We start from the raw sequence: 25,867 nt of genomic DNA on the forward strand, positions 1-25,867 counted from the left end.
CAGGCTTTCCCATTTCAAGTTCAGTCCTTTCCAGGCTGATTTCTCTGTCTCCATCATTGGCACCATCATCCTTCAAGGCCTTGAGACTTTAGAACTCCATCATCTTTGACTTGTACCCCCTCTATGTTCCTTCAGTCATCTCTGTGGATTCATGTGTAGATCTTGTCTGTCAACTAACAGCATCAGTTTTTTGAGGGCAGGGACTGAGCAGATAACAGATGTTTGCCACTGATTTATTGACTACATCGATCCTGAGATATGGTAAGATTCCTGCTCCATACTCTGATCTTATGTACATCCCCAGAGCATCGGTCATTGAGTTAGAGGGAATGCAGTAAGTGCTAGATGTGGAATTGAAGGACCTGGATTACAGTCCTGATTTTGCCACTTAGTTGCTGAGTGACCTTGGGCAAATAACTTACCTTCTCTGGTCTTGTTTCCTCATCTACACATAATAATTTTTTTAAAAAGGCAGTATACCAGATGTTCTCTAAGGTCAACTCTAAATCCTATGTCCTAAGGTATAATCCCTCCTACACAAGGGGCAAACAGTCACTGGGAAACCTTGGACAACAGCAAGCAGATTCCTACATCTCCTTTTCATATCCCACCCCTACGTCTCAGAACTCCTGCAATCCAATGACCATGTCCAAACATAGCACTCCAATGACATCAGGGAGCTAAGGTCATCTTGACACACTCTATAACTACTGAACATCTCCCTATAGGATCAACTAGAAGAAAGACACCCTAGACTAGGCAGACTCAGTGCAGCTGTTCCAAGGACAGGAAATGTCCAAGGAATAGACTTGAAAGCACCACTATATGAAGATATGAAGTCTAGAGCTGGAGGATAGGGAGATCATGGAAGGGGAAGGCAGAGAGTAGACAAAAAGCTGGGGTGGGGAGTACGGGCCAACCAACTTGGCTTTACCTGGACTAAAAGGCATTGCCGGGACACCTGATCCCAGGAAACAGCCCAAGAAGCGAGGAATGCATGTTCTGTGCTGCTGCAGAGGGTGGCTCATTGGATTATCTGCCATTGTGCTATTTATACCATTTGCTTGGGTCCGTTACCATAAGAACCAGGGTGGACACAGCCAGGCTTGAGCTGTTGCCCATGGGCCCTGCTGAAATCAGGAGCCAGGCAGAGAGCCTCAGAGGTGGTCTTCCTGCCTTTAATCTCTCCTCTCTCCAATCCACTCTACACATGCTGCTCAAGTAAGTGCCCTAAAGGCACCTTTCTGCTCCCCCTGTGACACACTGACAAAAGTATGCGGAGCTGGGCACTCAAGTCTCCTCCTTTCACAGCATGTTTCCCATATGCCTCATTCGACAAACATTGGTTTCAAGTAGAGCAGTCAGGAGAGAGACAAAGCACCATTTACTAATTCCTCTCGCTGTATTCTTATCCTCCAATCGTCTGGACCAGTTCTCATCCCTACCTCTCCCACGTTCATGTCATTCCTCAAGGTTAGAATGGCATTCCCTCATCTCCATCCATCCTGGCTCAGATACCCAGAGACAGCTGAGTGACCCTGGGCAAATTGTTTAACCTCTTTCAATCTTGCTTTCCTTGTGTGCTTCAAACTGAATGCAGAGAAGCATGACAGTTCTGACACAGAGTGAAATTAGTAAGCAGAGCAAAAAAAAAAATGCACATAATGAGAACACCAATCAAAAACAAATGTTGCAAAAATATTTTTAAAAAAAAGCATGGGGGCAGCTAGATGGCACAGTGAGTAGAACACCAGTCCTGGAAGTCAGGAGGACCCGAGTTCAAATCCAGCCTCAGCCACTTGACACACTTACTAGCTGTGTGACCTTGGGCAAGTCACTTAACCCCAATTGCCCTGCCTTCCCCGCACCCCCCCCCAAAAAAAAAGATTAAAAAAGCATGACTCCAGAGAGGAGCAATGAGAGGACACCCCGCCCCCACCTCCTTTGCAGGGGAGTTCCATGGGCATTTTCAGACTTTTTTGATGTATTGATTGGTTTCACTGATTTTTTTCCCTCTTCTTCCTCTTCTTCCTTTAAAGTTATTTGGTATAATGGATGGCTTTCTGGGAGGAGAGGGATACTGGAGAAAACTCCGAGGATGTGAAAAATAAAAGATGGATTAAAAAAAATATATACATATACATACATATACCTATATACACAGATGTATGTATGTATGCACACACACACACTTAAAAGGAATGAACACCACTCACTTCTATTGTCATGAGAACAGGTTACATGGATAAGTTAAGTCCCTGAGAAGTTCTGAAGGATAAAGCAGGACTGGCAGGGAACCTGGCCATGGAAAGACGTGACCATGTCCTGTCATACCAAGGCATCCCATCTAAGTAAGTTCCTTGGAAGCAGGATTCATGCCTCACCTAAACTCTGCTCTGAGCATTGGGCCATGCCAGAAATTATAGGTCCTGGCTCTGGAAACCATAGGAACCTTTTAGTCTCTGATGCAAACAGAACGCAGAAAGGCTTCTCAGTTGGCATCACAGAAAATTGCTTAAGCAATCTGGTATGGTCCCTGGACACATAAATCAATCAATCAGCATTTATTATGAACCTATCATGTGACACCCACTGAGCCAATTGCTGGGGATACAAAGACAAAAATAAAAGGGCCCTTCAGGAGTTTCCATTCCACTGGGGGAAATAACAAGTACTGAAATATATACAAAATTGATTCCAAGTATATACATAATAACTGGGGGAGGGCAGCAGACAGAGTAGAGGCAGAAGCAGCTGGAGGGAATAGGAAAGACCATGTAGGAAGTATCCTCAAGCTGAGCTTTGAAGGAAGGCAAGGAGGTATGCATTCCAAACATGGCAAACAGCCTGCATAAGCAAAGGCAGAGGGATGGGAGAAGGAATATTGTATGTGAGGAATAGCAAGACCAGTTTGCCTGGATCACAGAATGCTGGAAGGAGAATAATGCATAATAACCAAGGAGAGGTAGTCTGGAATAGGGCTTCAAGTGTTAAACAGAAGAGTTTATATTTGATCCTAAAGATCAAAGAGAAGCACTAGAGATTACTGAGCAAGGAGTAACAGACATGGTCAGAACCGTGCTTTACAAAAATTTCTCTGGTAACCGTGTATGTACTGGAATGGGAAGAAACTTGAGGGAGATCAATTGGGGGGATATAATAGCCCAGGCAGAGGTGATGAACTAGGAAGCCCTGTTAGAAAGGAACAAATGCCAGAGATGTTGTGAAAGTCAATTGGAAAAAAAAAATAAAAACTTGGCAACTGATTGGATGTAGGGTGGAGAGGAATCAATAATGGAGGTTGACTCAGGGTGTGAACATGTGTGACTGAATGGATGTGATGCCCGTGACAGAAACTGGTAAGTTAAAAAGAAGTGTAGGTTTTAAGGAGAAACGTGAGTTGTTTTGGACACAAGTTTGAGATACCTAAAGGAAATCCAGTTCAAACTAAGAAGCAATTTTGGTGAATTAGGGCTGGAGCTGAGGAGAGACTGGATATAAATATCTAGGAGTCATCTGCAAAGAGATAATTGACTCCATTGGAATCAATGAAGTTACTGAGAGTGTAGAGAGGAGGATCCAGGACAGAAGTTTGGGTACTCCCATGGATGAAGATCCAATAAAGAAGCCCAAGAAATGGTCTGATATTAGAAGAGAAACAGGAAAGCTGTGTCTTGAAAGTGACTTGAAGAAGAAAGATTAGTCAAATTGAATAAGCTGCAGAGAAATCAAGGATGAGGACTGAGAAAAGGCTATTGGGTTTGACAATTAAGACATCAGGGGTAACTTTGGAGAGCAGTTTCCATTGAGTAATGATATTGGAAAGCAGACTGCAGAGACATTAAGAGAGTGAGAGGAAAGGAAGTAGAATCAGAAGTCACACTAACACACAGCTTTCTCTAGGATTTTGGCTATGAAAGAGGATCTGAGATGACAGTCAAAGGGGTGTTTTTTAGGATGGAGTTTTGGACATGTTTATAGGCAACAACCAACAAAAGACAGAGAGAGAATTAAGATTAGGGAGTGTTCACAACCTACATTCACTCCTCTCCCCCTAGGATGCAAATACACTCGGCAGACTAAGCAAGTCATGGGAGAACAAGCCCACATGTAAATAAGAAACATCCACTTAAGGAGAAAAGGCCATGTTGTCAGATAATTGGAAGCTCTAAATTCTTTAATGACTCTTTATGACCTGAGGGATAAAATTAAAATCCAAGGTTCTCTCAATTTTAAGGTCCTCCAAGATCTGGTACCATCCCACTTTTCTATCCTTATCTCCTAAGACACTTTCAGCCAAATTCGACTCCTTGATGCACCACCCCACCTCACCCCAAAACACACAGCCTATTCTTTCCCCACTCCTGTGCCTTTGCTGATAACATTCCATAAATCTCTTTTTCCCTTTCCTTGTCAACCTATTGAAATCCTATTCAGCCTTCAAGTTCAACAGCCATCTTTTCCGGAATGCTTTCTTTGGTCGTTTTGGATAGTTTTGCGACTCATTTCTTCTAGGCCTTCTGCAAACCTTAAATATCCTCCAAACCTGGCACAGAGCACCTTGAGGGCGGTGGGATATGAACGTCTATCTGATCAACTTGAATGTCTGAATTTCACCCCCAGACTACAAAAAGAGAATGAGCTGGGCTTTATACGCTCAGTTCTGACCTGTGTCAAGTTCTTCATGTACGTACGCACAAGGTATCATTCTACTAGAAGCCCTGTTCCTGGCTTTGCTAACTGTTGTTAGCCTCCTGTGGCTGGCAGTGCCCTGCAATGTGCAGCTTTTGGTAAATCAGCAGGGGCTTCTGGCAGCCCTTGGTGACACATACCAATGACAGTTAATATGGTCTATATAACTCAACTATGGTCATATCCAATTCACATCAGCCAGCTGGGGGGATGCACAAGTATCCAATTTAATAGTCACCTGCTCCTAGTCATCCTCATGGCCCAAGGCACTTTCATTTTCTCCCCCTGTGTAACCAGGGGAAATGTCCTTATTCCCTAGTCACCATGGATCACATGTTTGAGTCAAATGGCAGAGCAAAATAGAAATAGCAAGATTTAGGTACCAGTCCTGTGGGTGGCATACAAATGGTGGAAGCAATAAGAACTCAACTCCAACACACACTAGCTAGACGATGCTGAAAAGATCGCTTTTTCTCTGAGCCTACACTTCCTCACCCATAAAGTGAGAATACTATATACACTATCATCTCCCAGGTTGTGAAGAACATGCTTTGTAAATCTTAAAGCGCTAAGAAAATGCCAACTATTAGGATGGTGATATCCTTAAACATGAATGGTTAAAAGAAGAGGTGGACCAGCGATCTAGCCAGAAGAAAAAGTTACTCCGAATGCTGAACTGGTACCTACGAAATATTTAAAGAACTTAAGGAAAACTTCTTGTGTGGTGGGTCACACCTGCACAAGAGTTGCACAAGCTGAGAAGGCATGAAGGTGTTGCAATCTGTCCTGATGGAAAGTCGCAGCATCATCCAAGTCAGTCAGAAAGCCAAGGATTGTGCTAGGCAATTCTGTAACTAATCATAAGATTGCACTGAACAAGCCCCCTCCGATGGGATGACATGGTGGTATGTGCTTGAAATTCCTGTTACCATGGGTGCTGAGGCTGGTGGATTGCTTGAATTCAGGAATACTGAGTTGCAGCAGGCTAAGCAAAGCATCTGTATTAAGCCCTGCACCACAATGGTGAACCTCCCAGAGGAAGAGGGCACCAAGCTGCCTAAGGACTAAACCAAGCCAGGTCAGAAAGAGCAGATCAAAGCTTCAGTGCCACCAGCAGGGACATTGGAACAGTGAGTGGTCATTGCATATCCAACCTGGGCAAGGTAAGAAGTGCCAGTCTCAACAAGAAAAAAAAATCGAACATTTTGAACAGTCTTTCAAATTTCCCAAGGTCAAGAGACCTTAAGGAGCATGTCTGCACGCCAGGGGGGCAGATGACAGTCAAGAATTTATCCTTGAAGTGATCTAGATTGGAGTTTTATTTCGAGAGTAGTCCTTAAAGAGTCCTCCAGGGACACACTGGCTTGTGACAGATTTCACACGTAAGTCCAAATGCTACCTTTCCACAGGGACGGGCAGGGCTGGTGGCTGAGGCAAGAATTTAAAGTGGAGGCTACAAGAAAATATTTTATTAACAATAATACAGCTAACATTCATATAGCAATATGTTTGGCACTGTGCCAACCCTGGGAGGTAGATGCTACCACCATTCCCATTTGATACACGAGGAAAATGAAACAGGTTAAACGACTCTCGCAGGGTCACATAGATAAGATGCATCCAGGCTAGATTTGAACTGAGGTCTCTCAAGTCCAAAGCAGGCACTCTATCCGCTGAGTCATCTAGCTGGTGTTTATAGAAGCACTCAAGGGCTTCCGAATACTTTGCCAACATTCTTTATATTGGATCCTCACAACCATACTGTGAAGGAGGTGCCGCTACCATCTCCATTTTACAGATGAGGAATCATGTCTCAGAGGCAGGTTTTGAACTCAGGTCCCATTCAATCAAACTGAACATAGCTTCTTCGAAACAAATTTTCTTGGTGATTCAAGAACTATCACCCCCATTTTTATGGATTAGGAACCTGAAGCACTTATAAATTAAGTGACGTGTCTTTATCTGCGGGGTCTAGGATTTGAATTCAGGTCTTTGGGATTAACATGCTTTCCACTACAACATGCTGCCTTGCTTGTACAGAGCAAATTCAAATTCATTTTTAAAAGTTAAAATTTTTTTTTCAATTAAGCATTTTTTCTTTCTCTTTCAAGTAAAACAAATTCTCATCTTGACCATGTCCAAAAATGTCTTAGTCCATTGCTTCTCTGTTAGGAGGTAGATAGAATTCTTTATCACCAGTCCTCTGGAATCACAGTTCTTAAGGCAAAACTGTTCATTTTAAGTGTTTTCCTGGTTCTAGTCAACTCCTGTTTCAGTTCATCCCAGTCTTCCCAGGTTTCTCTAAAATCATCTCCTTGGTCATGTCTTACAGCACAATAGTATTCCATTACATTCATGACATAATTTGATCAGTAGTTGCAACAGATGGGAAATCTCTTAAGTTTCTAGTTCTTTGCCACCACAAAAAGAGCTACTGTAAATATCTTTAGCAATATAGCACATTTTCTTTTTCCTTTGATCTCTTTGGCTTACAGGCCTAGGAGTGGCATTGCTGGGTCAGAGGGAATGCTCAAATTCATTTTCAAGTCACCTAGGGAAGGGGTGAGTCTAAGGATGTTGCAGTCCACTTAATCACTGAACAAGAGAAAACACTACCCCCCAGACTGTTTTTCACAACACCGTGGGTTAAAATTCTCTATGAAGTTTAACAGTTCATCCTATTGCCAACTCAGAAAATCTTATGCTGCTCAGGAAAAAAAACCCACAAAAAAAATTAAAATGAAAACTAGGAAGCAGGTGAAAGTAGTGGTATTTAAGAACCAGACACAAAATCAGAAGACCTAAGCTCAAAATCCACCTCCAAAAACTTACAAGCAATGTCACAATAGGTAAATCACTCAATCTCTCAAAGCCTCTTTCCTTATTTGTAAAAATGGAGAGAATCCACTTACAGAATTAGGGGTGGGGAGGAAGTGTGCTCTTTAAACATTATATAAATGAGTTAACGTTAGGCACAACACTTAACTACAATTCATTTAGGTTTCTGTCTTTTTTGGTTTTTTTTTTGGTGGGGGGAGAGGGGCAATCGGGGTTAAGTAACTTGTCCTGGGTCACATAGCTAATAAGTGTCTGAGGCTGGGTTTGAACTCAGGTCCTCCTGATTCCAGCACTGGTGCTCTATTCACTGAGCCACCTACCTGCCCCTTTGGCAAAAATTCTTATGGTGGAATTGGCGGCAGCAGCGGCTACTTCTGGAGCTCTCAGCCCACAGACAAGTAAAGACATCGAACAACTGGTCAGAAGGAGATTACAGGGGTCTCTTTGCTGGCATTGAGGCAGGACTCTGTCGCTTGGCCCATACTTGGATCTGGATCACAGTCCTGGGGCAAGAAGCACTAGCATGGCAGAGCTTGTAGCAGCAGAGGAGAGGGAAACCTTTTCACAGTCTCAGGGCACAAAAGAGTGCTTGTGGTCACTCACAGACAAGAGCACAGGGCAGGAGAGCACTAAATACCTCTCCTTAGATCGTACCACCTTGGAAGGACTAAAAATTTACAGGTCCCTAAGAAGTATCTCTGAAAATAGCTGCACAAAACCCCTGAAGCTTGGGATAGTTTGCCCTCCACACCGGAAGCAGAGATCTTCTTTAGCAAAGAGTTAAAAAGTCAAGTAATAGGCTGGGAAAATGAGCAAACAGAAAAAAACTGACTATAGAAAAGCACTCTCATTTTTCTGCTTTAATCACCACAGTCCTTGCGCCCAGAATGCTGTGATATTGCAGCAAGAACACTGGTTTTGTAGCTGGGAGGTCACTGGTTTGAATACTGGCCCTGCTGCTTATGACGCTGGATTCCATGTAGCACTTTGTATTGTCTCCTCTATGAGAAGGTTGGGGTCAGGTACAGCTAAAAGGAGCCTCTGAGACATACTCTAAGCCCCTACATCTTACCAATGACAGGCTCACAGCCTTGCTTTACATAACACACTTAGTAAAGCAAGGATTTAAATCCAGATCCTCTGACTCCAGAACCAGTAGTTTCTCTACTGCCTTGAATCTAGCAGTGTTCTCCTTTAACAAATGCCCATTGAACGGAACATTCTCTATTGCTGTCCCCTCCCCCTTGCAGTGAATCGTCAGAATGAACCGGTGTTTGCCCTTGTCAGGCCCCCTGGGAAGCTGAAGCCTTCAGCACATAAGAATGGTCACAACTGGGCCGAAGCCCAGCCACTCTCCCAGGACAAATGAAGGAAGCAAGCAAGCTCTGGCATTTTCAGTGATGCTAATATTTCCTCTGACACACGTAGAGAGATGTCATCTGAGAGAATAAAGGAAGGAAACAAAAAACACAAATGACTTTGCCCCCTGAATTTCAAACCAGCTTTAGCTGGATAACAAACTGTCCTGGAATATTTGGCTGGGGATCAAGCATGCCAGCTCCCTGGTTACACCCTCGTCACTGCCCAGAGCAGAACACACTTTAACCTTTCGGCTCTTTCCATAGGTTTGAGCAAGCTCACCACCAGAGCCAGGGCTTGTCCCATCTCCAGGAAACTTTATATGTTGTCTAAATTGAGTATCCCAGCAGGCTGCAAGGCAGAAGGTGGCTCCAGATTCAGAATGTTAACAACGTTCCTACCTGAATCCTTGCCCCTGGGGCTGTAACTCACCCTGCTCGTCCAAAAGGAGAGAAAGAAACACAGAGTTGAATGCTTTTTAACTGCCTCTCTCAGCACCAAGGACTTCCCTGGCAACAAACTATAATAGGACACTGCCAACCTGCCTCAACATGTTATGGGCAAAAGGAAATGAATCGGTGGTCAAGCCCTCATTATCACAGGGGGCACATTGGTCTAACCCCCAATCCCTGGCCAGCTCACTTGCTTCTACAGGAGTTCACCTTAGCCTTGGCAACTGTTACACAAATTGCCTCAAGGTTGGTCAGGTCTCAGGCCATCAGCTACAAGGCATAGAGGCGACCACAGAGGGAAACCGTACAGAAGCAAACAAAGCTGTGTTCTGGTCTCAGATCCACCAGGTCAGTATTTCCCAAACTAAATCTGGCCACAAAACACTGAAGGGACTCAAACGTATTGGACAGACACACATTTTGGTCCTGAGGCACTGGAAGTGCCTTGGGATTGAAGGAAGCTAGTAAAAATTGGGGAGTAAAAATAAGAGAAAATAAAAACCATTTTAGATGGAAAACTGTTACATGTAAGTACATTTTCTACAAGCTTTCTTTGACATTTCAAGCACCTGTGGCTTTATCAGTGCAGGTACTTCCCCTAATATCAGTCAAAGCCCCTCTTTCAACTTAGTAAAACAGTCTTTAAGAGCTGATGTAGCCATGAGCATTTTAGATAACAGATGACAGTAAGTTCTAAGTGGATACTCAAATATAAAAGGTAATGTTAAAAAAAAACAAACCCTAGAAGAAAATGGATGAAGATATTTTTTTCTACATATAGCTTGGGGGGGGGGGAATTTTTAATTAAATAAGGAGAAGAGGAGATAACAAAACTATAAGTCGTAATTTTGGTTACATGAAATTAAAAAACTTTTGCATGAAAATCCATTAAGAAAACTACAAATTGGGAAAAAAAAACTTTTTGCATCAAATAATGTCTAGGCATGGTATCTAAGATATATACCAGTTAAGAAAAATATATGAGCCATTCCCCTATGGATAAAATATAAGAGCAAACAGTTCTCAAAAGAATAGCACACTATTAGCCATAAGGAAGAATAAAATAAGAGAAATATAAATCAAAAGCATTCTGAGGTTTCATTTCACACCCAGCAAATTGTCAAAGACAGACAAAAGACTGAAACTGTCCACGTGGAGAGGCTATAGAAAGATAGTCACATTAGTACATTGTTTAGTTCCAATTAACAAGCATCTCCTAGTACCTGCCCCTCTCCCTACTAAAAAGAAGAAAATTAAAAACTTATAAAATGCATAGCCCAACAAAACAAATTACCACATTAGCCAGGTCCAAAAACGGGTGCCTCATTTAGTCCCTCATCTGTCGAGGGTGAGAAGCACTCCTCTCCACCAGTCCTCTTGAATCACTGAAAGTTCCATAGTGCATTAATTTCAAAAGTACTCAACACATTAACAGTGTTATTAGAGTATAAATTGTTCCCCTGGTTTTTACTTCTCTGCATCAATTCATACAAAGCTTCCCAGGTTTCTTAGTAACTTTCTTATTCATCTTGTCTTACAGTAAAACAGTATTCCATCATGTTAATATATAATAATTTGTTTAGCCATTCCAACTGATGGACACTCATCCTTAGTTCTTTGCCATCACAAAAAAGGGACTTTTCCACTTTCTTTGCAGGTACAGGCCTAGTAGTGGTATTGCTGGCCAACAGCACATGCAGAGTTCAATAACTTTATGGGCACAGTGCCAAATTTCTTCCCAGAATGACTAAACCAATTCATAGATCTGCCAACAGCGCATTAATGTACCAGTTTACTGGCACCTCCTCCCAACTTTGCCGGTCTGATGGGTGTTGCTTTAATGTTCATTCTCTAATAACTAATGACTGGAACATTTTTTCACACGGCTATAGATAGCTCCATTGATTGCCTTAAAAAATGCTTGTTCATACCCTTTGACTACCAATCAGGGAATGGCTCTTCTTAAAATCTGAATCAAGTTCCTTATAAATCTTATAAATGAAACATTTGTCAGAAAAACTTGCTGCAAAGATTTTTATCCAAATTAACTGTTTCTCCAATACTCATGGGAGCACTTTTTGTTTTTGGTAGCTAAGAACTGGACACAAAATAGGATACCCATCAATTGTGAAATGACTAAATAGATTGTGGTACATGAATGAAAAGATTTTAGATATAACCAATGTGCAGAATTTTTAAAAAAAATGGGACCTACACGAACTGATGCAGAGTAAAGTAAGCATAACAAGGAAAGTCATACATACAATGACTACAACAACATAAGCAGGACAATAAAACGAAACTGAGTACTGTGTGATTAAAATAACCAAATTTGGACCCAGAGAAGAAAGAATACATCTTTTACTTCACTGCAGGATGGGACAGAGATAACCTAGAGGGTTAAAAAATTACAAATTACTGTCAGAGGTAATCTATTCATTTATTTTTCTGCTCAGCTAAGGTTTCCTCTCTTTCTTTTAAAATCTTTATTATAAGAGAAGACCCAATGGGATACACATTTAAAACAAACAAAAAAAAGGGCTTGATGTGGTCAATTTGGCAACGAGCCTCTTCAAACTTAATCAGCCCAGTTCTTAGTGACATGTAGTCCAACACTGGTCCCTCCAGAGCTGATGCTGTATTGCCATAACCTCGAGAACTCTGGGTCACATCTCTATGCCATGATGAGGCTGATCTACTATTTTAAGAGGGAAAAATAATGCTAATATTGGAATTCTCTCTCTCATGGAATCTCTCTTCACAACCATCAAATACCAGGGAGGTCCCATGGAACTCACAGTTTGAATAACAATACAGTCAATTTTCCCATCAACCCATCCTATTATTCTTCCCCATTAGGCTTTTGGCAACTCACAGAGACACACTGTGATTTACCTACCCAAGATGACTCAATCTCTTCGTACAAACACAAAGCTGCAAGATCTAAAACCCGCATGATATCAAAGCCAGGGCTGCACAACCACAGACAATGATTTCTTGAATCTTAACCTATTAGAAAATCTTACGGCTAGCACGGACTTAAATAACTAGATATCAATGCCAGCTGATAACCAACTTTTCCTCCGGTTTGAATACCCCAAACTATTTTCAGTTTCCCTGGGTCTAGTTCAGACTTACCAAAAAGAACAAGCCTCTACTGCAATCTCATAAATTCTTTCTCACATACAAACAGGCAAAGTATAAACAAATTTATTTTGGGGGGGGCGGGGGGGGAGATGCAAATTCTCACTCAATATAAGTGATTAGCTATTCAAGAGTGAAACAGGATTCTGCCATTACAGAGTGTTTTAATAAAGTTTTAATAAAGGTGGGAATAGATAACCACCTTTTGTAGTCTTGCGGATAGGAATTCTCCATCAGGTACGGCTGCTGGATTAGATGATTTCTCAGGTTCCTTCCAATTCTTCTTACAGAGATTTTATTATTCTATCCAGGCTCTTTTCATCCTTTTTTCCCCCAGTTCTGGCTTGTTGGCAACACCGCAGGACATATGTGTGTGTGTTTGAGGGGGTAGCAGGTGAGTTTGGAGAAATGGAGAAAAAAAGATGGAAAGGAGTTCAGATCCATTAAATGTTTCTTATAGTAGCTCTGGCAAAGATGCAGTATGTGAGCTTTAAGTGATGGCTACAATAAAGTTTTCTGGAACATCCTGTGAATTTCATTCATCCATCTGGCCTTATCACTCATTAGTACAAATGAAGATTTGCTTAGGCGAGTTTTCTCTCTGTTAGCAAGGGAAAGCTAAAAGTTCTCTAGAGCCAGCCCTACTCTCTTGAAAGAAAGCAAAGGGTGGGAAGAGAAAGGTGAGAGAATGAAAAAAGGAAAGCAGTTGAGACAGAGATCCTCACCCACAATTGTGATTTAAGCTGTGGGTCTCTAAATTTAAGTATCTTTATTTTCTTGTTTTAAAAAAGAATGGACTAATAGGATACATACAACACTATGCTGAAAATAAGACGCATAAGAATTAAGACGCATATTAATGGCCAACCCATACTACAAGGAAGCAGCTACGTGGTTAGATTAGATAAAATCCATTATGGACATAAGAATGCTTTCCTTGCATCAATTACACACGCCGGAAGTCTTCAAGGGTGAGGCACAGTTAAGACAGTTGATAGCAATGTGTTCGATGTGCCCAGTGGTAAAGCACGCAAAGACTCTTGACTTGTAGCGAACTGTGCCTCTACCTCACACAAGGAAAGAGCACCCACAAACACAGGAAGCTGTGGCTTAACACTGGAATCTGGTAGAAAACTTGGGAGACACTGGTAAGGTCAACGGCTGGTCACTGGGCTTCACTTCCACACCCTGGTATCTGCGGATAGGGTTCGCCTTGTGTACCTACAGGGAGCACAAAAGAAAGAAACGGCAATCGTCTGTTGTGCACCCGTCACTCAGTTTTCAGGTTGGAATTAAAAACAACAATGAATTCCACTCCAATTTTGAGCCATTTCAGACTAAATCACTCACTATGAATCAATAGATGACAAGTACGGTATGCTCGCTTTACCAAAAAGGAGTCATTAAATAAATTACAAAGCATTAGAAACCGCAGAAGTATAGTAACAAAACCATCTTGGGAGGAGGCTCAGGGGAAGATGAATGGGCGCTCTTGTAACCAGGACTGTGCTAGGTACTATAAGGAATAAGGGAAAAAATTTAAGTTGTTGTTCCATTCCTCTTGAAGCTCAAAATCTGGTGAGGCAAGCATGACTATGAGCCCGTGGGGTCACGCAGAATCAGGGGCTGACCACAACTGTGGGCACTAGTTGGGAAGCAGGGGAAAGAGAGTTGGAGAGTACATAATCTATAAGCATAGTATCATATTTGCCCTTGGGGATGGTTTTAATATTTTTTAAATACACTGTGCTAATTTTCAGTAAGCCGTGGTGGTGGTAGTAGTGGTGGTAGTAGTAGTAGTAGTAGTGAATAATGACAACTAATATTTTTATACCACTTACAAATTTAAAACATGCTTTCCTCACAGTCTCCCTGCTGGCCAATCGTAAATACTTATTCCTACTCCACAGGACCTATATGGGATGGTGAGGTACAGGGCAGACTGCCTCCCAGCAGAGGTACTCTTCTCCCCATACTGGGCCACCCCAAATCCAATACGGACTGCTGGACTGTTAATACAGCTAGAGGAGGATGGGACTTGCCGCCGAGTCTCTTCTTTCCACTCAGCGAATAATCAGGTCTCACCATCTACCCTGCCACAGCCTCTTAAGGCTTCTAGGCCATACTACCAGCCTTACAGACTCGGCACTCCCACCTACGCTCCTGACGTATAACCTAAGGATCCCTGGGCCTTACCAACCGCCCACCTTTGCCTCCTTGGAACTTAACTTTGTGAACTCCATGAAAGCAGGGACGATCTCAATTTTTTCTATTTTTATCCCCAGAGCTTAGCACAATGCTTGGAGAATTGTGCTAAGTGGGCTTGGAGTAAAGGCTTAATGAATGCTTTTTCATTCATTTACAGATAAAGAAACTGGAATCCTAAGAGATTAAGTAATTTGCTCAGGGTCACCAAGACTCAAGTCTCATAATTCCAAAACCAATGGAGAGTGCTCACTACACCATCGATGAGGAACAGAACCAATTAACACTGGGAGGACCAGACAAATCAGCTGATGCAAAAAATATTATAATTTTACTCCGAAATAAATTTTTTCCCACTCTATTAAAAAAAATGCCCTGTATCAACTGAGGCTAGTTAGTCCTTTGAGGTATTCTTAAAATCCTGCCCTTCTAGTGCTCAAAGGCAAGTATCCAGTTACTTGTTCAAATCACAGATTCCCTTGTTTGCTCTGGAACATATGCCAAAGAGTGACCTAACGAATGAATGACAGAGCAGAGCATGGTGAACCTCTGAGGCGACCCCTCCCAAGACATCTATTCCGTTACCAATTCTTGTCGCAGTTTCGCTAGTTCCTCCTTCTTCCGCTCCTCTTCTCGTTGCCTGGCCTCCTCAAGCTTCTGGGCTTTCTGCGCCTCAACCTCAGCCACCTGCTTCTCAAATTCCTGCCGTTCTCTGGCTCTCCTTTCTGTTGCCAGCTGAAAAGGTTCCTGAACTATGGAACCAGAAAGGTCCTCTGAGCATAGAGACAGACAAGGAGAACCTTTATAGAACTAGACAAAACCATAAGCAAATTTATATGGAAAAAGATATGACAAGAGGCACACTGAAAAGAAAACTAATAAAGGAAGGTACTCAGACTTTAAAATATATGACAAAGAGATTATCAAAAATGTTACTAGGCAAAAAAAAAAAAAAAAAGATATAGATCAATGCAACTGAACGGATAGACAAAACACATAGCCAAATATATCCTCAAAAGATTAGCAATTGATAAACTTTTAGAAAATAGTAACTGGGGAAAGGATTCATCATTTAACCAATGGACTTGGGAAGGTGCCTGTCGGTTAGGTGGAAAAGCAATTTAGACCCACATCTTATATCAAAGAATGTCTATGAATTCCAGCAGAATGAGATACAAACATAAAAAAAGAATTCTAAGAAAATAGAATTTAATATTGATCTCAATCATGGAAATTAGACACATTTTATTCAAGTCAACAAATAGAAGAAATTAATGGAGACAGGACAGACATGTTTGACTATGATGAAAGATTTGTATATTTTCTATGTAACTAAAAGCAAGTAAAAGAAAAATAACAGCCTGGGAAAAATACTTATAGCAAATATGACGTAGAAACTTGATTAATACCTATTAACAGAAACTATTAAAAAGTCAGTGACATATAATTTTCAAAAGAGGCAGAAACTATTAATAACCTTGGAAAAATGCTTAACTTTACTAATAATCAAAAAGATATAAATCAAGATACCTTTTAGGTATGATCTCACGCCCATCAAATTGGTAAAAATAAATAAAAACAACTAAATTCAATACTGGAAGGACTGTGGCAAAACAGGAATTCATTGCCAGTGGAATAAAAACTGAAAATCTTCCTAGCAAGCAAAATAACAGGAAATAATAGAAGTTACAAAATATAAGTATACCTTTCAACCCACTAATTCCTTTGTTAGGAAAGTACTTTAAAAGTACCATCAAAACAAACTAAAAAAGTTGTCTATTCCAAAGATTTTCACGGAAGCATTACATGAAACTGCAAAGGACTGAAAATAACCTAATTATCATCAATGGTTAAGTAAGTTGTGGCACACTCATCCAATGAAATGTTATTAAGCAATAATGATGGACGAAGATGAAAAGTATAAAGAAACCTGGACATATTTACAAAAGAATACAAAGTAAAAAGCAGAACTGTACAACTGGATTATACACGAATTACAATCATCTGTGTAAAAGTGTATGTGAATGAATAGAAAACACTGATGCAGACTGAGAGGAAAAAGTGTTTTGAAGCTTTATGCACTGGGGCAGCTAGGTGGCGCAGTGAATAGAGCACCAGCCCTGGAGTCAGGAGGACCTGAGTTCGAATCCAGCCTCAGACACTTGACACACTTACTAGCTGCGTGACCTTGGGCAAGTCACTTAACCCCAATTGCCCTGCCTTTCTCTCTCCGAAAAAAAAGATTCTTTATGCATAGAAATCAATTAACTTAAATGTGGATAGTTATTAAGTCTGCTGATGTGTAACAGTCTAATAAAAAAGTAAATAATAGCACCTACCTCACAGGGTTGTTGTGAGAATCAAATTAATGTATGTCAAATGTAAATCAGTTAATACTTTTTGCCTATGGAATTATACTGCATCATGAGCTGGAGAGTATCCATTTGGACTTATCAGGGCTCAAACTGCAGGAAAATGGCACTAAGCGGGCCTTGAATGCACAGACATGGTGGAAAGTCCTACTTCCCTCAGAGGAAGGAATTGCTTTCTGGCAAGGGGTGACTTGCTGCATACAGAGCCCCGCTGATGACAAAAAAAAAAAAAAAAAAGGAAGAGTTTCATTTTTTTCTACATTTGAAAAGACCTAGACAGAATGGTTAACCACTGAAGCCTATGAAATGGTTAGTGAGGGTTGGCCTTCCCAGTGAGGACAAGAAACATTTTTCTATTTTTGTTCTCCAAAATTTGATGTAGCTACTTATGTCAAAATTGTTTTGTCTACCAATTAAAGAGCAAAAATCTACAAAAACTAATAATGTAAGGTTTACTTCTAGATTTTCTGCCATCTAATAAGCTTGAAATTTTATAAAGTATACAAAATTCATGCCTATAGCAATAACTTGATTAGTAAGGGTACTCAAAGAATGAATATTTCAGCCCCAAATTGTCAAAATTTTCTTAAATGGGTTTTGGAATTTTTATAACTTATTAAATGTGGTATACTAGAGATGAGAGCAGCTAGGTGGCACAGTGGAAAGAGTGTTGGACCTGAAGTCAGGAGGACCTGAGTTCGAATTTAGCCTCAGACACAAGTTGTATGACCCTGGGCAAGTCACTTAACCCTGTCTGCCTCAGTTTCTTCATCTATAAAATGAGCTGGAGAAGGAAATGGCAAACCACTGCAGTATCTTTGCCAAGAAAACCCCAAATGGGTCATGGAGAGTGGGACGTGACTGAAAAACGTCTAAACAACAACAAATACTAGTGATTGCTTTATCTCTGTAAGACTGTACTGCTTTACAGTGCTTCAGGTCATCATTGTGCAGTGTAACAAATACAGAAGATTGAGCTGAATGTGAGTAGCCTTCAAAATATCCCCTGCAAGTTTAAAAAAAATCTTAAATTCTTGATATCAACTGGTTTTCTCTTGTCTTTTGCTTCTTACTAATAAAAAAAAAACAAGCAAGAAAAAATAGATAGGAGAATATTAGTACAACTAGAAGGTCAAAAGCTGAGCTCAGAAAACAGGGTTTCTACGTCTCCCTGGAACTTAGGGCTGGAAGAAGGCTTAGAGATCGTCTAGTTTAACCTGCTCCATGTACAACTAAGGGAACTAAGATCCGGAGACCATAAGTGACTTGGGCAAGTCACCAGAAGAAGCAGAGGCAGGATCTGAACCTAGGTCCTGGGACTCCAAACCTCATACTCTATTATCTTGTCTGACAACAGCAAACTTAAGTTATGGACAGACAGAACAATAATACCTGCAGACATGCACTTTACCTGCGAAATTCAGTGCCATGCAATGCCTAATTATATGTAAAAATGAAAGTTAAAAAATGCCACAGCACCAGAAGGGCCCTTGAGAAAGAGGAGAAGCTGGCCCTCAGGGCTTAGGGATCCTGAGTACCAGGCCAGTGCTCAAAGAAAGCACCCCCTACACTACAATTCCATTAAAGCAATTTCTAACAATACCTTGTATGGGAGATGTCCTGGAGACCTAATCCTAGAAGAGACCGCCTGGTTCTTACTGCCCTCACCTATCCAATACAATACAGCTGGGAAAACCTGTACTTCCTGTTGAAGTGCCCAATCTACCCAAGCTCTTGATTCTGCCTCTCTGAACTGAACCCAGCTGCCATGCTCCCCCTTTCTCCAAAAGCGCCTGTTCTTTAGTGGCACAGTGTTACACCAACACAACTGACTGAGCTGAACTACCAAGTCTCAGCAGCTTCCTGGCCCCTGCGAGCCTCACTGATTCTTCAATCACCAGCCCAAGTACTTCGGAAGCAGACATAATAATCCCACCTGATGCTGGTTTTTTTTCTTTTTTGGGAACAAAGGGCTCCTGATGGATGACAGTATTTGGACGAGCTTTGAAACAAGCTGCTTCTTTCTGCTGCTTTAAATCTTCTTCAAGCTTTAGAAAATAAAGAGGAAAAGAAGTCAACCATAACTGAGATTAGCTACATTTCTTCAGCTCACTCTCCACTAGTGAAGGGATCCTTGTCCACCAAGGTGAGATTACAGAAGCCTAGACAATCAGCCATCACAAAACAATAATCACCTGGATTGGACATTCTGCCAGAAAGCACCACCAGTGGTTGGAATTCACCTAGTTCCTGGGAAGTAGAACTCTCTGGTGGCAAGGGAAGGGATTTCCTACAAACAGGGGTTAAGGTCATAGTATCCCTTAGACAGAGGCTCTAAATAATTGGTGAAAACAATGGGAGATTTAGGGCTTCTCTGGGATTTTTTTTCAGATAAGCTAAGGACACAGCTCTCAAATAAGGCAACATTTAGTTGACAACTGATTCACCATTTTCATGTTATCCACTATCTAACACTCTCTACTGAGCACACTCTACTGAGAAAGCATTCTTACCATCTATACTCTACTTGTCAATGCACCAATATAATAGAATACAACAACCAGGTTTACAGAGTTCCAGAGTGTAAAATAAACCAATCTACCAAATTGATTAGTTAAGTTCTTAAAGATAGTCCCCCCTCTAAGAAATCTAGTAAATGGTGAGATGTCCCAGTTAACTGCTGAGATTGCTACTCTCTGAAATGTAATCCTTATGTCACCAGACAGACTTCCAGTGCAATGGGTCCATCTGCTCTTAGTAACTTCCCCACTGCTCTCCCTCTGTGCCCACCTGTTGCTTCCAGGTCTGAGCCTTAAGAGCTCCTCTCTCATCTGTCTGCAGGTGGAAAGGTTCAAGCTGGGTTAGAGTCTTCACTTTCTTTTCTGGCAGGCTAACAGTGTCAAACTGAGGCAAGGGCTGTGCCTTGAATTTAGGCACCTGCTCCTAAAAAAAATGACAAAAATAAGTGAGTAGGAGATATAATTTACTGCAAGACATAGATGGGGCCTCAGAGCTACAATCTCAGATATGCCTAGACAAATTGATCAAGGATTGGTTATCATCAGTGATTACTACTGATAGCAATATGACCAGCTCAAACTATAATAGCCAATTTCTTCTTAACACATACAGAGACAGACCAGTGGGGGGGTGGGGAAGGTGGCCTTCTGAGAGATTCGTGTGTTGCCCTGGGACACTGGATGAGATTCTTCTCCCTTAGGCCAAGGCTCTGACCCAAAAGCAAAAACTTCCAAACAAGACCACATCCAGGCTGAACACTGGAGGGACAGACTTTCTTGAGGCAGCACACCCTTTCTCTATAATCTAACCCTGTATATACATAGATCTTTATACTACATTAATTCCTCGGCCAAGGTGGGAAGCAGATGGTCAGATAGCAGCAGAAATCTCTGCTATTGGGTACTGAGTACTAGTTTCTAAATGAAACCATAGATGGGTCCAAAGGCAGTTATTTACAACATGCCAAAGCTATACCTCTGATTCCTAAGCTTTTCCTGCTACTCAACAACCCCAGTGACCAAGAGAATCTAAGGGTACAATCAGTTCTCGCTTAATGTAAGTGCACCATTCCACAGACCTCCCCACCTGTCCCCTCATGGGGTTCTGCATGGCTGTGCCCCCTCAGTGTGGGACTGCCCCATACTGGAACCCTTACGTGAGGCTGCAGCAGCCTGTCAGGAGTCAGAGCCTGTGCAGATGCAGGGTCCTGGAACTGCCCACAAGGGAGTCAAATTTGTATAGTAAGACAACTGTCTAAATTTCAAAGAGCCCAGAGAAGGAAGGCAAGTAAAGATGTTAACAGCAACATGGTCCAGTACATGGATTCCTAACCTTTTCTGTGTTGTGGACTGGTCAGTCTAGTAAAGCCTATGGACCCACTCTCAGAATGTTTTTAAATGAATAAATAAATAGGATTACTAAGTCCATATTTTAATTCAACAGGCACTTATTAAGTGTCTAATATTTGTCAAGTACTATGCTAGGCCACCAGACTACAAAAAACAAAAACAGTCCCTGCCCTCAAGGAATATATATTGTTAGTAATTCACAGATTCTGTTCTTTCTACACCCATAATTAAATTTTAATTAGTTCCCAGTGGCATTTCCCCTCCCAAGAATGATCCCTACATCAAGGATAATCAACAAAGTTCATCAAGCTGAGAGATGCCTTCCTGACATAAAAAGGGGACCAGGCCTTTGGAAGTCACAGCAACCCACTTTATGTCTCTGGGCACCTGCCTGTAAAATGAGAAGTTCTCATCATGGATAAGGTTAGATGGCTCTTATCTTGTGCAGAGGTTCTAAGGTATTAACAAAAGAAAAATGCCTGGAAACTATAGAAAGCTGTCTTCAGCCTGTGAAATAAAAAAAAAGCTTCTTAACAATCCAAGCTGTCCAAAGGGAGAATGGACTGCCTTGGTAAACAATGCCACATTCCTCTTCCCCCTTTCCCCCATCCCTATCACTAAGGATGGGTGTGTGTGTGTGTGGGGGGGTGTTAAATGAGTATTGGTTAGGAATATTGTAGAGTTTATTAAACATCTGTTCCTGCACCAGCTGGACTAGATAACCAGCCTATCAAATCCCTTCTAATTTTAGGATTCTATAGCTCAGAGGTAAAATAACCTAATACTTTACTCCCTGTAGGAATCGTCTCTACAACATCTCATCAGGTCTTCATTGAGTCTTCCCACCCCACCTCCCCACCAGGTTGACAGAGAATGCAACAGCTGTTCCAGCAGCCTATTCCATTGCTAGACAGCTCTAACTGTGAAGAGACTCTTACCTAGATTGAGTGGGTTTGCTCAGTATAATTTTTACCCATTGGTGCCAGTTCCCCCAGGACACTTTCTTCCAAACAATAACATTTCAAATGTTTGAAAGATGCGGTTATCACCCCTTTCTCCCATGCCATCTCTTCTCTACACTTCCCTAGTTACCTAACCAATACTTAGGACATATCCCCTGACATAACACCATCTTAGTGGCACTAGTCTGTAACCATCCCTCCGAAAATCCCAAAAGAACACACAATATTCCAAATCTCATCTAACCACCACAAAATATAGCGGAACTCATTCTGGATACCACATATTGAATGGCTGTTCTGGGTAGTTACACCACACCGTTGGCCCATATAGTTCCAGGATTGAACGAGATAAGAAAAAGGAAAATACTTAGGCTGTAACAACTGAAAGCTAATACACCCACCTTTGACAAGCTCACTATATTCATCATTCAGTATCAGTGCAAAAATCCAAACAGTTACCTCTATTTTTTGCAGCTCTTTTACTTTCTTCTCCTTTTGCAATTGCCTCTCTTTGTCCCGGGAATCAAAAGAGAAGGGGCAAACCTCCACAGTTCTCTGTTCTGGGATTCGCGGCTTAAAGGGCACCCCATAGTGTGGCATGGGGTTAGATTTGATGATCCCTGTTGGTTCTTCTTCTTCCTAAGAGGGAAAAGTCCAGTCACAAATACAGCTCCTCCATACCAGGAACTTTGAATGCTAAAGATGGGGGGCTAGGCCTAAGGAAACTTGACCTACCACTAACTAGCTACATAATACAATCGTAGGCAAGTCAATCACCCTCTCCTGGCCTGTTCTCTCATGCAGCAAATAGGAATAACACCTATGAAAGAATTTATATAAAAGAACTTTGAAAAGTTCAGAGAGCTATAAAAACTCCCAGACTATATAAAGTTTCTGAGTAGAATAAAAGCATTCCATTAAGTGAACACTAAAGTTACTTATGTCTGAACACAGATATGAAACAGCTCAATCTTATTTTGGATCCCACTGCCTACTATCTTCCCATTCGGCTCACTGTAATAAGGAGTGTACCTCTGTTTCACTGTCAAACCACACAAAAGTGTATCTCTGGGGTACACAGAATCATTCATTTAGAGCTGGAAGGAGCCTTGGAGACTATTCGATCGAACCCCCTCATTTTACCAGTAGGCCAGTGACGCCCAGAGAGGTTCAGTGACTTGTCCTAGATCACACTGCTAGTAAGTGTCTGAGGCGAGACTTGAATTCTGGGCTTGCTGACTCCATGCCCAAGGTCCTATCCACTATGCCATGCTCCCTCTTCCAAAGCAAGACTGAGACCATATAAATGGCTTTGGTTCAGAGTTAACAAGTATTTTAGTTACAAATGTGCCTAAAAAAAACCTTATGTTTGATACCTGCTATAAAATTACCCTATCCATAGAGATATTTATAGACGATTTAGGAGAGGAAATAAGAAACTAGCCTGATCAATGACAGTTTACACATATAGATTTCATGAAACTTTGCCACGCAGCACATCTGTTGGAGCTGAGACCTTGGGGCAAAAAGAGATCAGACAGATGACACCCCTTTATGTGACTTTTAAGAGTCCATGGCAACTTGGTAACAGTCTGTGTATACTCCAGGATAGGGGTTAGAAACCAAAGACAGCACAATGGCCAGTTTCAGGGGCTAATCTCTACTGCAAGATCTAAGTGCCTTCCTGAGTTGTAAATTGATCCATTGTGTCCAGCCCCCTCAACTCTACTCTCAAGAGCCAATGAGGCCCTGTACATATAAAGCTTACAGTGTGTGTGTGCACACGTACTCACGACAACACCCCTCTACATAGCAAACCAGGGGCTAGAATTTCTGAACTCACTTCTGAAAAGTCAATTCTAGACGATGGTAAACTCTGAACTCTACCAACTATAGTAGGAAGGGTACATGTTTGAGGAGAAAACGTCAGTGGATTGAACCCCTGCCCATCCCCTCCTCAAATCACCTCATCTTCTCTGGTGAACACACGGACTCTGTTCTTCAGGGCAAAGGCAGGAGATTTGGGAATTGTGGTAGGGAGCTTTTTCTTCTCTGGAATACCCTGGAAGGAAGGAGAAAAGGGTGCGTTAGCTAAGCCGCTGAGTCTACCACAAGGTCTCCCAGGAAAACAAAGACTGCCCTGAAGTTTACATACCAGCTAGTCACCTTTCTAAGGACCTACCCAGAGAACCTTGATTGACATTCAGAGTCTACAGAGTTAAATGACACCTTCAACATTTAATACACACAAGATAATCAGTCTCATTATTTTACTGACACACTTAGTTCACTGTCTGTTGTATTTACCAGCCATGGCTCATAAATACTTTGTAACCACATCCAGAAAAAAAAAATCAAGGTCACCATTTAGAATTTTTTTAAAAAAAGTCATGAACTTTATTCTTTGTTAAAGGGAAGGTTCTTCAGAGGTAAGAACTACCCTAAAAACAAAAGGCACCAGCAAAACTTTAAAAAGTTCTTTATAAAAAGTATCACTGGGCCTAAAGACAATTCCAAGAGGAGTTCCTAAAACAATTCTGAGCAAAAGCGACATTGATAAAATAAATGGTACAGGAGATAGCAGGCTGCACTTGGAAGCTTGCCATAGTAACAAATTGAGGGTCGAATTCCACCTTAAGGGGAAAGTGCCAAGAAGTATAGGCATTCAAGATGATGACTCTGAATGGCAAAACATTTTTAATACTTAAAAGGTCCTGATGTATATGTTAAGATACCATTCCCTCTGGGGTAGCTACATGGCGAAGTGGATAGCACAGCCTTGAAGATAGGAGGACCTGAGTCCTCAAACACTCACTAGCTGTGGGACCATGGGCAAGTCACTTATCCACAACTGCCTCAAAAAAAAAAAAAAAAAAGACCATTACCCATTTGGGGCTTGCTTATTTTGGTATATGGCATAAAATGTTCAGATCATAACTTATTGCAAAATTTAGACTTAAATTGAAAAAAGCAGTGAAAACCATCAGACTGTAGGTCTGACCTAAATAACATCCCTTATGAATATATGGTTGTTGGATTAGAAAATGTAAGTTTACTGGGTCCAGTGTTTCTGGAAAATATGGCAACTCAAAATGACAAGTTTAGGGGACCCCTTAACAACAAAAGACAGTAGCTGCTAGAGAGCCAAGAGATTTGGTAGGCAAAACAAAAGAACAGGAACAGAACTCTGAGAACTGTCAAGGCCTTATGTGATCTAGTCAATTCTCTCATTTTACTGACGAGCAAAGAGACCCCAAAAGGAGAAATGATGTACCCAAGGTCACAGAGCCAGAACTAGAGTCCAAGCCTTCTGATTCCCAGCCTACCTGCATTTATCAAGACTAAAATATTTACACTGCAGATCATCTACAGAAACTTGGCCAAGAACAGAAAATCAAAGTAAGATCACTGCACAGTGTACATCTTTCAAAGAAAAAGCAAAACCAGATCTAATTAAAAGGGACAATCAGGGAAACTACATTTTGCTAAAAGGTACCATAGACAATGAAGTAGTATCAAAAATTTTTACAGCAAGTTTCTCTGACAAAGACCTCATTTCTCAAATATACAAAGTATAGAACTAAGTCAAAATTTATAAAAATAAAAGTCATTCTCCAATTGATAAATGGCCAAAGGATATAAACAGGCAGTTTTCAGAAGAAGAAATCAAAGCTATCTGTAATCATGCGAAAAATGCTATAAATAACTGATTAGAGAAATTCAAATTAAAACAATTCTGAATTACCACCTCAATGGATCACAAGTGACAAATGCTGGAGGAGATGAGGGGAAAATATGTATGGGCTGCCTGCATTCCACAGGTTGTTTATGGCACACCAAAAGATCTCCTCTACATGCAAAGAATGTTTTCCTCGACATTTTTCACAAACCACCAGAAATCCTTTGGCAGTCCATTATACAGGCCTGACGTACACTAATGAATTGTTGGTGGAGTAGTGAACTTGTACAACCAT

The 25,867-nt window shown here is 41.3% G+C and overlaps 1 protein-coding gene across 6 annotated transcripts in view; it reads right to left on the reverse strand.

Annotated features, from left to right (window-relative positions):
* Window positions 1-13,203: 13,203 nt before the first annotated feature.
* The window catches only part of TPX2 (TPX2 microtubule nucleation factor), a 53,091-nt gene continuing 40,427 nt past the window's right edge, over window positions 13,204-25,867 (reverse strand). For 3 of the 6 annotated variants that reach the window (XM_036752414.1, XM_036752416.1, XM_036752415.1), the window contains 6 exons: window positions 23,860-23,955; window positions 22,353-22,532; window positions 19,853-20,005; window positions 18,999-19,110; window positions 15,276-15,463; window positions 13,204-13,706 (listed from right to left, as the gene is read on the reverse strand). In XM_036752414.1, the coding sequence (XP_036608309.1) occupies window positions 13,596-13,706; window positions 15,276-15,463; window positions 18,999-19,110; window positions 19,853-20,005; window positions 22,353-22,532; window positions 23,860-23,955 (840 nt within the window). In that variant the 3' untranslated portion in view covers window positions 13,204-13,595. The remainder of the gene's footprint in view (window positions 13,707-15,275; window positions 15,464-18,998; window positions 19,111-19,852; window positions 20,006-22,352; window positions 22,533-23,859; window positions 23,956-25,867) is intronic. The other 3 variants (XM_036752418.1, XM_036752419.1, XM_036752417.1) reach the window with 3 other exon arrangements.

This window comes from Trichosurus vulpecula, chromosome 3, assembly GCF_011100635.1.
Source record: "Trichosurus vulpecula isolate mTriVul1 chromosome 3, mTriVul1.pri, whole genome shotgun sequence".
Lineage (NCBI taxonomy): Eukaryota > Metazoa > Chordata > Mammalia > Diprotodontia > Phalangeridae > Trichosurus > Trichosurus vulpecula.